This window comes from Pelodiscus sinensis, chromosome 2 (genome assembly GCF_049634645.1).
Source record: "Pelodiscus sinensis isolate JC-2024 chromosome 2, ASM4963464v1, whole genome shotgun sequence".
Taxonomy (NCBI): domain Eukaryota; kingdom Metazoa; phylum Chordata; order Testudines; family Trionychidae; genus Pelodiscus; species Pelodiscus sinensis.
Window position 1 is genome coordinate 77,457,235 of NC_134712.1, and position 12,452 is coordinate 77,469,686.

At 39.5% G+C, this 12,452-nt stretch overlaps 1 protein-coding gene across 1 annotated transcript in view; it reads right to left on the minus strand.

Annotated features, from left to right (window-relative positions):
* Positions 1-12,452, minus strand: part of TTC39C (tetratricopeptide repeat domain 39C) — a 65,993-nt gene that overhangs the window by 22,420 nt on the left and 31,121 nt on the right. The window contains exons 5-6 of the mRNA XM_075920855.1: positions 6,375-6,729; positions 4,834-5,002 (exon numbers count right to left, since the gene is read on the minus strand). Of these exons, the coding sequence (XP_075776970.1) occupies positions 4,834-5,002; positions 6,375-6,729 (524 nt within the window). The remainder of the gene's footprint in view (positions 1-4,833; positions 5,003-6,374; positions 6,730-12,452) is intronic.

Genomic DNA, 12,452 nt, shown 5'->3' on the forward strand with positions numbered 1-12,452 from the left:
GGCACAGCCAAAAAATGCTTAATTTCGGGTAGTTAATTAATTGTAATTTTTCTAATATCAAACTATTTAAATATTTTTCAGATTCACTAATGAAGTGGTGCCCAAACTTCTTCTGTCATACTTCCCCCTTACCTGTAATGGTATCTGTTCACCCACCTCCAATACTGCACAGTTTGCTCTGCAGCAGAGCTTGGGCTGAAGACATAGCTGGGAGCAGAACTAAGGATGGGGGATGAGCTGAGGCTGGGGGAAGAACTAAGGACGGGAAAGACAGGAAATGGAGCAGAGCTGGGGACAGATCAGGGCAGTAGCCAGAAGACGGCCAGGGCAAATGAAGATTTCGTGGGGCCCAAGGCCAGAGTAGGTGGGGAGCCTCCACCCCTTCCATCTGCAATCCTCTCTCCCTTTCTGTGCCTTCTGCCTGGGCCCGCCATGGTCTCACACCAATCTGTCCCTTCGTCCACAACTTCCCCCTGCTCCCTCCACTCTCCATGTGTCCCAATCCACCGCCCTCCCCCCCCCACACACACACTGTATCCTTACAACCCTTTTGCTCCTTTCTGAGCCTCCCACTGCTGCCCGAAGACCAAGGAAACTCTCCTTCCCACTCTGTCACAGCAGAGAGCTGGAGCTCCCCCAACCTCAGGACAGGGGGCCACAGCTAGGATCCAGGTACTGGGTCTTCCTCTACTTGGCACATGGAGCCATTGGCACCCCTTCTGCACACCTGCCCCTGGAGCTGCACCTCCATCCCCTGCCCTCTTCTAACCAGACCCCGCACCACCTCTCTGCTCCTGCAGCCACATCTACATATAAGAACATCAGAACGGCCGTACTGGGTCAGACCAAAAGTCCATTTAGCCCAGTAGCCTGTCTGCCGACAGTGGCCAGCACCAGGTGCCCCAGAGAGGGTGGACCAAAGACAATGATCTAGACCTCACATTTCCAGCCCAGCCTTCTCCTGCATCCTTCCTTCCACCAAGACCCTGCACTCCCACCCCCAGCATGCTCCTGGCAAGACCCTGGAAAGGGTACAGAGAAGAGCGACAAGAATGATTAAAGGCCTAGAGAACATGACCTATGAAGCCAGGCTTCATGAACCGGGCTTGTTTAGTTTGGAAAAAAGAAGATTAAGGGGGGACATGATAGCGGTTTTCAAATATCTAAAAGGGTGTCACAAGGAGGAAGGAGAAAATTTGTTCCTCTTGGTTTCTGAGGACGGGACAAGGAGTAATGGGCTTAAAGTGCAGCAGGGGAGGTTTAGATTGGACATTAGGAAAAAATTCCTAACTGTCAGGGTGGTCAAATATTGGAATAAATTGCCAAGGGAGGTGGTGGAATCTCCCTCTCCATTAAGAGGAAGCTCCATACCAAAGTTGGTGGTCCTAGCTCTTACCGTTTAGGAAGAGTTGCTGAACAAATGGTCTCAGACAGGAACAGAGACAGGTGGACTCTCAAAAGCACAAATCTCTCTGTGTGCATGTGTTTTAAATTTATAAAAGAACATCCCACTCAAAGGCTTGCTGTGTGAAAGGGGTTGCCAATACAAAACTTTGAGAACCGCTATTTTATAGCAATTGAATTCTTGGAGTCTGTCTCGCTTAATGAAGAGAAGGTTAAGAAATTACTTGACTACAGTCTTAATATCTCTTTGGGCATCAAATAACTAATAATGAGATCTTCAGTCTTGCAGAGAAAGATATAACAAATCCAACAGCTGGATGTTGCAGCTATAAAAAAAAATCAGACTGGAAATAAGCCATACATTTTTAATGACACGAGTAATTAACCACTGAAACAGTTTACAAAAGGTTGTGGTAGATTCTCCATCACAGACAATTTTTTTCTAAAAATATCTGCTATAAGAAATGTTTTGGAGAAATAGCTTTTATTGTACAGGAGATCGAATTAGATAATCGTAAGGATCCCTTCTGGCCTTGGAATCTATGAATCTTCTCCCTGAGAGACATCAACCATTTGCATGGCTTCAACTATCATGAAACTCTCAAATTTACCTTTTCACAACAATCCTCTCTATGCCCAGTCTGGCATATCTGTCTCTTATCTGGATGTCTGACATCTGTTCATGGTTTACATAGCCAGACAGAACTGTTTGCTCATTATATCTTCACATGAGTAACACCCACATGCAGTACAGTATGCAATAATATTCCATGCCAACAGTTGAAATTACAGAATATACACATTGAGCATGTACAGGCCCAAAGAATATAAAAACCCAGTGCTGCCACTCTCAGAACAAATATAGCCTACAAATTCTGTTTTTCTATCAACCACTATGAGAACTACTGGCTTCAGATATACAAGCTATTGTGAATCCTTGATACAAGTAAAGTACTTGTAATCAGCCAGATAGTTTGAATTTTCACAGCTGGTAAAGTAAATGAAATTCTAACTATATGGTTCCTTTAAGACAAAAAGCAAGACTTATGTTTAGATAGCGCCCAACATTACCTTCAAAATCAGAAGACTCCTTTGGCAGATTTGCAGCGTTAGATTTGTCTATATACAATGAAATTCAGTCCTGCTGTTAAAGTTTCATCAGGAATTACACTACATTTTTCCATAGGCCTTTACATATGAAACATCCTTTCTGGCACTGACGACTTTTACTTTAAGCCCAATACACTTCTATTGTATCACATTTCTTTCTATATTTGCTGTCTCTTAAAAACATTTACATTTCAACAAAGGGTTGCTCCTTCCCAGCTCATTCTTCTTCTTACTGGATTACATACTGAAGTCACAACATTGAATTTGTGATATTCTGAATTAAATGTATAATAAATTAATATAAAAAACTGTGATTTGCGTTTGTAACATAGTATTGCATTTCCATGGCAACAATGTGCCACAAAGGATACAATACCATTCAGGACACTGCTTGTAAAGGAAAAATTTCTTATAAAAACAAGTAAGTCCAATAATAGAAAAGAGAACTCACAAAGTACCTCTCTGTCATCGTCTTTCACATTCACAAGAGTATGAAATTTTCCCTGAAGTGCAAATGCTTTCTCCTTACTGAGATGGAGGAATAATTCTAAAGTGACTGTGTGAAACTGACACCCTGTTACTCACGAGATCTGTGCCCTGTATGTATTCAGGGTCATAAATGTTCATTTTATTGACAGAAATGTTTTTACTGATTTTATTCTGGTTAGTCCCACAGAGACAATATTACTATACATGTTAATAGTTCCAAATACAAGGTCATATTCTGGGATGAAGCATTACCAACTCTAACTTCTATGAACTTCGCAGTATGTATTTTGCATATCTATACCTATTCCACCAACACTTTGAAACACATTCAATCCCATGGAATGCCTGAAGGATTCAGCAAAAGGCAGTTAAAATATAGCCCACCCACAAACAGCATCAAAATAATGCTCACAAAAGAGTTTGCCTGGGACAGCACAAAATCAACTCAATTTAGAAATTTATTAGCGTATTTCCAGGTAAAACCAAACAAGATGAACACAAATCTGATCTGTCTAATAAAGCAAGGCTAAAAGCCTTGTTATTCAGGCTTCCTCCATAGAAACAGCAGGATCTATTTCAGAATTAACCACAAACCACAGCAGATATGAGTACACTAAGATCTGAACTAGCCCTAGCAATTAATGAGTTCAGATATAGCATTTCAGCAGAATGGCTGTAGTTTGCCCAAAAACAATATTTAGAATAGCTCTAGCTGCTAGTGTTTTTATTAAAGCAGCCCTGGGAATATTCAGACACAGACAGATGAAGCAGCAACAGATAAGAGAAGATGTTTAAAGTTCTCTTGCCTGCCTCAAACTAGTATGAGAACATCAAAAGGACAGGATTCAGAGCCAAAACGTGGGACTGCTTCAGTAGTTGAACACCTTTTCAACTCAGGGTACGTCTACACTAGCTCCCTATAGTTCAAACTAGGGAGGCTAATGAGGGTGACCGAAATTGCAAATGAAGTGCGGGATTTAAATATCCTGCACTTCATTAGCATGTTCCCTGGCAGTCGCCATTTTGGAAACTGACTAGCCCGGAATAACTGCCAGCGTCTACACGCGATAGAGAAGCGCGATTCCGAGATAACAGTTAAACCTCATTCGAACTAAGGGGTTTATCTCGGAATCACGCTTCTCTGCCACATGTAGAAGCGGGCAGATATTCCAGGCTAGTCAGTTTCCAAAATGGCGACCGCCCGGGAACATGCTAATGAAGTGCAGGATATTTAAATCCCGCACTTCATTTGCAATTTTGGTTGCCCTCATTAGCCTCCCTAGTTCGAACTAGAGGGCTAGTGTAGACGTATCCTCAGACAGTATTATGGAATCATATTTTCAGCAAACAACCCTATTCAGCTCACACCTCTGTGAGAATTAAGAATACTCCGGTTTAATGTCTAAACAGCAAAGGAAGTTACCTAAACTTTATAAAGTTACTGAAATGGGTAACCTATACTTGAACAGAGCACAGTCAGGAAAAACACATCCAAAAGGAAAATATATTCTGCTCATATTTTCAATAATATTAAATTCAGATTTCAATGTGACAAATTCAAAGCTTAAATACCTATTAATACTGCAATAAATACATTTTATTTTATTAGGGTGCTGCAAATACACCAAGTAGCAAAAGAACAAGAATCAGATCTTGATAATTCAGTTGGCCAGAGCTAAATTACAATAGGACGGAATCAGACTGTGGACTTAAAAAAAATCCCTTTCACTTTATTTTCCTTCATGTTTGATTTATTTAGCTCTATTGTTTTAACATAATAGATAAACCAACTACATTTACAATACAAAGAAAAAATAATCTATATAATACCTCTAATCGCTGTATTCTTCCCTTAAAGAACATAAACAGAGAAGAATTTGGATAAGCAGCTTCTTTTTTCAGAAGAATCTCTTTAGCCTCTTTCAGTCCTGCCTTGTTATCACTGCCATCCAAAGCAAAAAAGGGACGAACTACTGTGTGGTACCACAGTAAAGCTAATCTGAAAGAAAAAACAAGAAAAATGATGATTACAGTCTGTTCACAGCATATGAATCTATTATAAGATGAAGAGCATGAGTATTCTCTTGCTTGTCCTGGCTTTAAACCAGTGTCCTCTATTGACAAACAGATTACTTCAAAATTACACCACAGTATACAAAAGTAAAATGAGGCTCACAATTTCCAAAGTATTGGATGATTTGGGTTTTTTAAATCTCTAGAACTAAGAACAAGATAATTACTTTTAAAAGTTAAGTTTGTAAAAACACTGTAAGGCAAACAGCAATTAAAGATGTGAGGGAAAAGGGGAGATACTGAGCTTGCTATTCCAAAGTGTTGACAAACAACTGACCTAGATCAGACTCACTGTGGTTGAGATCAGGAAATGCTCGTTTCCTGGGCCAACTGACAGGAGAAACACCAAGAAAGGATAGTATTCTCAATTTTCACACAGAATGTGTTATGTCAAAATTACTAGAAGAATGAATCTTCAAGGAATGTTAAATCTGATTATTAGATCAGTTTCTTCTTCTGTCCAGCATTCAAAGCTTGGTTCTGCTCCTGTTAAGTCAAGAGGGCTTTTGGCTTTGACTGCAAGGGAAGCAGGATCAGACCCAACCCTGGCCAGTCCTAAGCTCACTCTGATCCTTCTCTCCAAGCAGAAAGGGTTTAGCGTGACACTGTAGACTTACGGCTATGGGAAACTGTAGTTCCTATGCAACCCCGATAGTAAAGGAATGAATTTTGCAGCATTGAAGAGTAAAAAGACCTTCATGAGGAGCTGTAAATTAAACCTGGGTGAAAACTAAACCATAACAAATAGCAGAATGCAGCATGAAGAGTCACGAAATCTTGTTATGAGGGATGCCCACCAAAGGCCAATATACTGAATACCCTTTTTGTGTGTAAAAAGCTCCAATGCTCCCAAATTTTTGCACAAGGAAAATAGACAGATAGAAAAAAAAGTCATCATATTAAAATAAGTATATATAATGAGCAGGTAGACATTTATGGTTTTTATGACATGGACATTCTCCCTGGCAGACACTGTAAAATAGTAAGCTATTTAAATATTTCAGCTGTGTTTTTTAGGTTACATTATTCTGTTTTAAGTGCAATAATTTATCCCATCATAGAAACTATTCAATGATATAATAAAAAACTTCAGGAGAATACCCTCAACACAATCTAAATCTAAATATTTTAAAGAAGTCAATAAAAAGGTCTCATTATAATAGATCAGATTTAATAAAAATCGGAAAGCTTTTTACCTGCTATTTCCTTTAAAGCAACATGCTTTTTATTTTTTGTTTCTCTGTTGTTCATTCTCACTACTAAGTTATCTACCAAAGAATTTCAATATAGCTACTCACGTAGCTAAAGGGGCCTTCATGTCCTTACTTTCACTTGCATACATCAGTGATGAAAGCCCCTGTAGGCGGTCTCCAGGAAAACCCAGCAGATTGATGATTTTGAGCAGGTTTGGGGGCACCATGGATATGCAAAGATGAAAAAGTCCATATCCAAAGCTAACAGCACCTTTCAGTCTGTTTAGCGAATCCTCCGTTACACCTTCTGCAGCAATATGATTATCATTTGCAGCATCAGAAGTCAAGGATTCCTGAGTTATCTTCTTTTGATATATTTCCTGAAGCATATTAATGTCCATGTAGCATTTATTGTAAATTTTCCAGGCTTTTCGAAGGATCCACCCACCTTTTATATATGCTGAAAACAGAAATAAAATCTCTCAATGGTTGCCTACAGAGAAAAGCTAACAAAAAAAGTCATAAACAGTCTTTTACAGAATGACAATTAATACAATTTCTCTTTATTTAAACTGATTTCACTTCACCACTACAAAAACGTTCTGTAGGGTTTATAGCAATTGATAGTCTGTTACCTTGAGATTATCTAATTAAAATAAAATTTTAAAGGAATACTATCACATACCTTTGGCCGAAAACCTGATTTGTTTTGTAGAATATATAATGTAGGGGGAAAAGTTAATAGTAATAATGCTATGAGTTTATAAAGTACTTTTTAGGCAAACTTATGGTACAGTTACTCCCTGTAGCAGGCAGGCAAACAAGGATGATGCAGACAAATAGAAAAATAAACAATGCTAGCCTCTGCTACTTTACCAACACATAGTGTGGAGTAGGGGGAATGTAGTGTCTAACAAATGGAAAGCAGCAAAAAATTAAACATTTTCCTGTTTCAGTTTAATTCCAAATGGTGTTGAAATAATAGAGAATGAAGAAAAAAATACCAAAACTTGATCTAGAGTAGATGACAATTTTTTATAACTTATTTGATTTTTTTCCCAACTGTATTCCAAAATGTTTTGCACAATTAAATAGTGACTCATAAAAAAGATGACTATTAAAAAGTATGAAAGAAGAGGAACGTGAAGCAGTGAAATGAGAGCAAGAGCTGCCAAGATGTATGGGAAGTGCATTTGAGACAGCAGAATATACAAGGAAGAGTTAAAAACTAAAAGTGGAAACTTGTATGATTGGGCAGAGAAGAGACACATGCTCAACAAATACCAGGGAAGTTAAACACAGGTTGCAGTTAATGAATGGACAAGGGAATAGTTCTGAACTTGAATTATTGAAGGATTTGAGTTTATACTACCATTCTTTGTAAGCATGAGAATGTAGACAATGACCCCACTGCATGTTTGAAGAGTTGGGCATTGAAGTGATACAAGAGCAGAGATGCAATCTACAATATATATTTGAGAGCGTTTGTGCATTTGGCTGTACGTCTGTCCATCTGTGAGTTACTTTGTTCAAGAACAGTAAAAGCTCAGACCAAATTGGTATACAGCTTCCTCTTATCATAACTTAAATTATGGTCAGGATTTGACTGTGCCAGAATAATAGGTGGTGTGTGGAATGTGAATGTTTCTCATCAAGTGGAAAGGGAGGGTGTGATAGCAGGGAGAGTTGTACTCACAAATGACTACAGTGGGCAGCAAGCATAAGGGACAATTATACCCCTGAATGATCACCGGCAGGGAGGAGAGTGGCAGCAAGTGCCCTAGCCCTAGGAAGCAGCCATCTGCTGGCCAGCATGGCTTCTGCTACCCTGGGCAGACTTTAGGCCAACCCCAGGGAGCAGCTGCTAGCTGGACCACATGGTACCTCTGCTGCACTGGAGAGAAGGTGCCAGGCACCCCCAGCCCCTCCCTTGAGTGCTCCCATACCTCCCAACTCCTTGCCCTGACTTCTGCACCCCCACCACATGCCCTGATTCCCTCCACTCCCTACTCTGACTCCTGCATCCTCCACCCTGAGCCCGTCATCCCCCAACACTCCCAAGCTTCCAGCCTGAACCCCTCTTCACCCTCCAAACCAAAACTCTTGCATTCCCCCATACCTCCAGCCTCCTGCGCCCTGAGCTCCGCACAGCCACCAAGCCCCTGCCCTGACTCCTACACCCCCACAACCCCAACTCCTTGCCCTGAAGGACCTGAGTATCTCCAGGTTAGTCTTCTAGTAGTCCATACAGGAAGAAATGTAAGCAAGTATTTATGTGGATACTGTTGTAGGTAGAGGGATAAATAGATTCTCAGACACAAAATTCAGTATCCACGATTATACCAATTTTACAGAGTGTAAAGACAAATAGGGACATGAAACAAAAAAAGGAGGTCTGGAACAAAAAAGGAGGTATGGAGACTAATCTACTCTCTCCGCATATTTGTATATTATTGTATTATTCTTGACAAAAAAACCTCTCTGCGCTTACAAAAGGAAGTAGAGGAGAAGGATTTGTGAAAGAATTCTCAACTACCCTAACCACCCTTAGACACGGGGTTCATGAAATGGAAATAAAGTCACAAGCTTACTTTAGTCCTGGTCTACAATAGGGAATTATTTCAAAATAACTCCCCTTATTTCAAAATAACAAGCAGCGTGTCCATACTACCAAGCCCGTTATTTCGAAATAAGGGCCTGGTTATTTCAAAATAACTCCTCCTTTCTCTGGGGAATAAGCTTATTTCTAAATAGTTATTTCGGGAGCTATTATTTCAAAATAAGTTATTTCAAAATAATTTCCTAGTGTTGACATGCCCTTACAATATTCAGGGTGATATAATTGCACAAAGCATTAAAAATTATGTTTGGGCTCTCCATAAGAAGCCATGCGCAGACAGAAGAATAACTCATATTGGGTACTGAGTGAAGGAATGGGAGATTACTATAATACTAGGAAATGTCCAAAGCTATTCTGGACAGGGACTTACAGAATTTTCAGTCAGCAGGCTTTATAGATGAAGTAACAAGAAATCAACATTCTGTATACAGTTCTATAAGGTGCTGCAGAATAGCAGATTAAAGGTGAAATTCATGTTTTTTATTTCCAAGACAAACCAGAGATCTGAATCTGTTCTATCATTGTTAATATTACCAGCACCATATACTGTGCCAAATACTGAATTCCCTATATTGTTTTAAGTATTAGTGATATCGTGAGCTGTAGCAAGGGAAACAGATTTGAGGGCCTGATCACAGATTTTAGCAGGTAAATAAAGGTTTTTAAATAAAGTAAGTTCTATGTCTATTATATTGAACTAAGGCGCTCGTTGGAAATAAATACAAAAATAATTTAATTAAGATCAGATTTCTAATCTCCAATTGCTTTGTTCAGCAGAGCACTTCAGGGCTGCAACAGACCTCCTGGGTTTTAAGCTTTTTTACTGTGTGTGTTGCCAAATGATGGTTTGTTGGTTTTTTTTTAATACTATCTCAACAGGAAAAATGAACTTATTTATTGTAATGAAATATTACAGCCACAACCATGATTCAGCTATATTGCAAAGCTAATGTTACTTCAGTTTTCTGTAATTAGGGCACCTTTTTGATGCATAAAATATTCAGTACTTTTGTGGTTTGCCATAGTACAAGTGATTGTACAACTCTCTATAATAACGCAGTAGGCATAGAGCAAGGAGAAAGAAACAAGCCACATTTCACTCATCCCTGCAGACTATGTTTCGGTTAGTGCCTTTGATAACATCACTGCATCCCTGATGCATACATTGCAGAACATCATTCTTCATGCTTACCAAGGTACCACACTTTTAAAAAAATGTCTGAGAAAAAAAGCACATCTGCTGGTATGCTAACATATTAAAACCCATAAATCTCAGCCTTTATTTATTCAAAATGTGGATTATTTAACTCTGAAGACATCTGAGTTGAGCTTTCCTGACATTAACTATTAATGGATTATCTGTGCTATGACTGCAGTGATTCGTTTGAATTTTTAAATCTCTGCAACAATGTTAATGCACCTAAGTACCAGACCAATAGACTTGTTTTATAAATTTAGTAAGATGAAAACAGCTAAAATATGTGTAGGAGAGGGGGGATGGTTTATAACTGTTAGTTCAAGGAGTCACTTAAAAGCAAATTGTTCATAAGACTCAAATTGTTCAGCGAAGAGTCACTGATTCAAAGAACTGATCAACTTACACATGAAGATTTTATTTCGATAATTTGGTTCTCTTCCTATGCAAAAGTCTAGGCCTAATACCATACAAACTAAATATGTATGTAACAACAAAAAACTAACCCATCTAAAAGCTGCATTTCTAAATAATTAACGGGTGACTGATTCAACTGGTCAGCAGTTCACTCTCTTAGGGTATGTCTACACTACCACCCTAGTTTGAACTAGGGTGGTAATGTAGGCATACCGCACTTGCAAATGAAGCCCGGGATTTGAATTTCCCGGGCTTCATTTGCATAAGCCAGCCGGCGCCATTTTTAAATGCCGGCTTGTTCGAACCCCGTGCCGCGTGGCTACACGCGGCACGGGCTAGATAGTTCGGAATGGCTTGCTAGTTCTAACTATCTGTACGCCTCGTGGAACGAGGCGTACAGATAGTTCGGAATGGCTTGCTAGTTCGAACTATCTAGCCCGTGCCGCGTGTAGCCGCGCGGCACGGGGTTCGAACAAGCTGGCATTTAAAAATGGCGCCGGCCGGCTTATGCAAATGAAGCCCGGGAAATTCAAATCCCGGGCTTCATTTGCAAGTGCAGTATGCCTACATTACCCCGCTAGTTCGAACTAGCGGGGTACTGTAGACATACCCATACTGAGAAGAAACTGGTGAATCACAGAGGCAGCCCTTAGCATCAGGAGAGTATAGCTTAAGATTTCAAATTTATGTTTCTGAGTGGACAGACTGAGCTGTGCTGCAAGGTCTTTTCTATCCCGAGTTGTTACGTCTGCTGCTTCAGCACTATCAACAGCAGACCAGAGGAGGAGAGGAGACCCGAAAGCTGAGAAAACGGTCAATCAGATGCTGCAATGCAATTATGGTATAAATGCTGAAAGGAGGGAACATTTCAAAGGAAAAATAATGAGCAAAAAGAGTGAATGAAAGCCAAATACTGCCCAGTTGGAGTACCAAGAAATCCTAAATTGGTTTGCAGCTAATTGGTATGAAGTGTTGTTGTATCTATGTTGGTCCCAGGCTATTGAGACATGATGGGTGAGGTATTATCTTTTACTGAACCAACTTCTGTTCAAGAGAGATAAGCTTTTGAGCTCACACAGAGCTTAAGAACAGATCTTGTAAATCTGAAGGTATGTTTCACCCACAGAAGTTGGTCCAATAACAGATTACGTCACCCATTTTATCTCATCTTATTGGTACAGGCAACAATAGTCCCTTATTTACAACCATGCAGACTGGAGAAATACTGAATGTTCTGGTTTTGAATAGGTATTTCCATAATGAAAGGACCTATGCTCTCAACCAATGACATTTACATTATTCTAATTTTCATTGGGATGTTACTTCTTGAATTTTCTTCAGTAATTCTCCCTCAGTCTTTAATAATATAAGCAAATACTTGGGAGCATGATCAGTTAGCACATAATCTGGATCAACTTTCTGTATAAATTAATGGGGAGAGGAATGTCTTTCAATGCAATGAAACCTCAAAATAGTTTTACAGCTGAGACAAGGAGAGGTTTGTGTTCCCTAAATCAAGATTAATTTCTGTGGCAAGCAAGTACCTGAAACTGTCATGCTCCACGGTTTAATAATACAATCTTTAGTGCATTAGAAGTTTAAAGTGTTCAGTCAGCTTTTCCATCTGTAGCACTATACTTGTTAATTCAAAATCACTTTAACCAGAAATTTCTTGCTACCTCCCCCACTTCCGGAACAGGATTGCCAACAACTGTATGGGTGGGGGAGGGACAGGCATGAGTCTGGTCCCATTTCCTGGGCTTTGTAGGACAGAATTTTTTCATACAGTTGTAGCCAGTATAATATAGATGTATAAGGCATCTACATATCTTTGTAGTGATTCCTGAGATGCCTCCATGAGGATATGCAAAGTATTCTCAGGCATATATAAGGAGAGACAGTAGAATGCTCGATATTGGTATAAAAAGAGAATGCCCTAATTTATACAAAT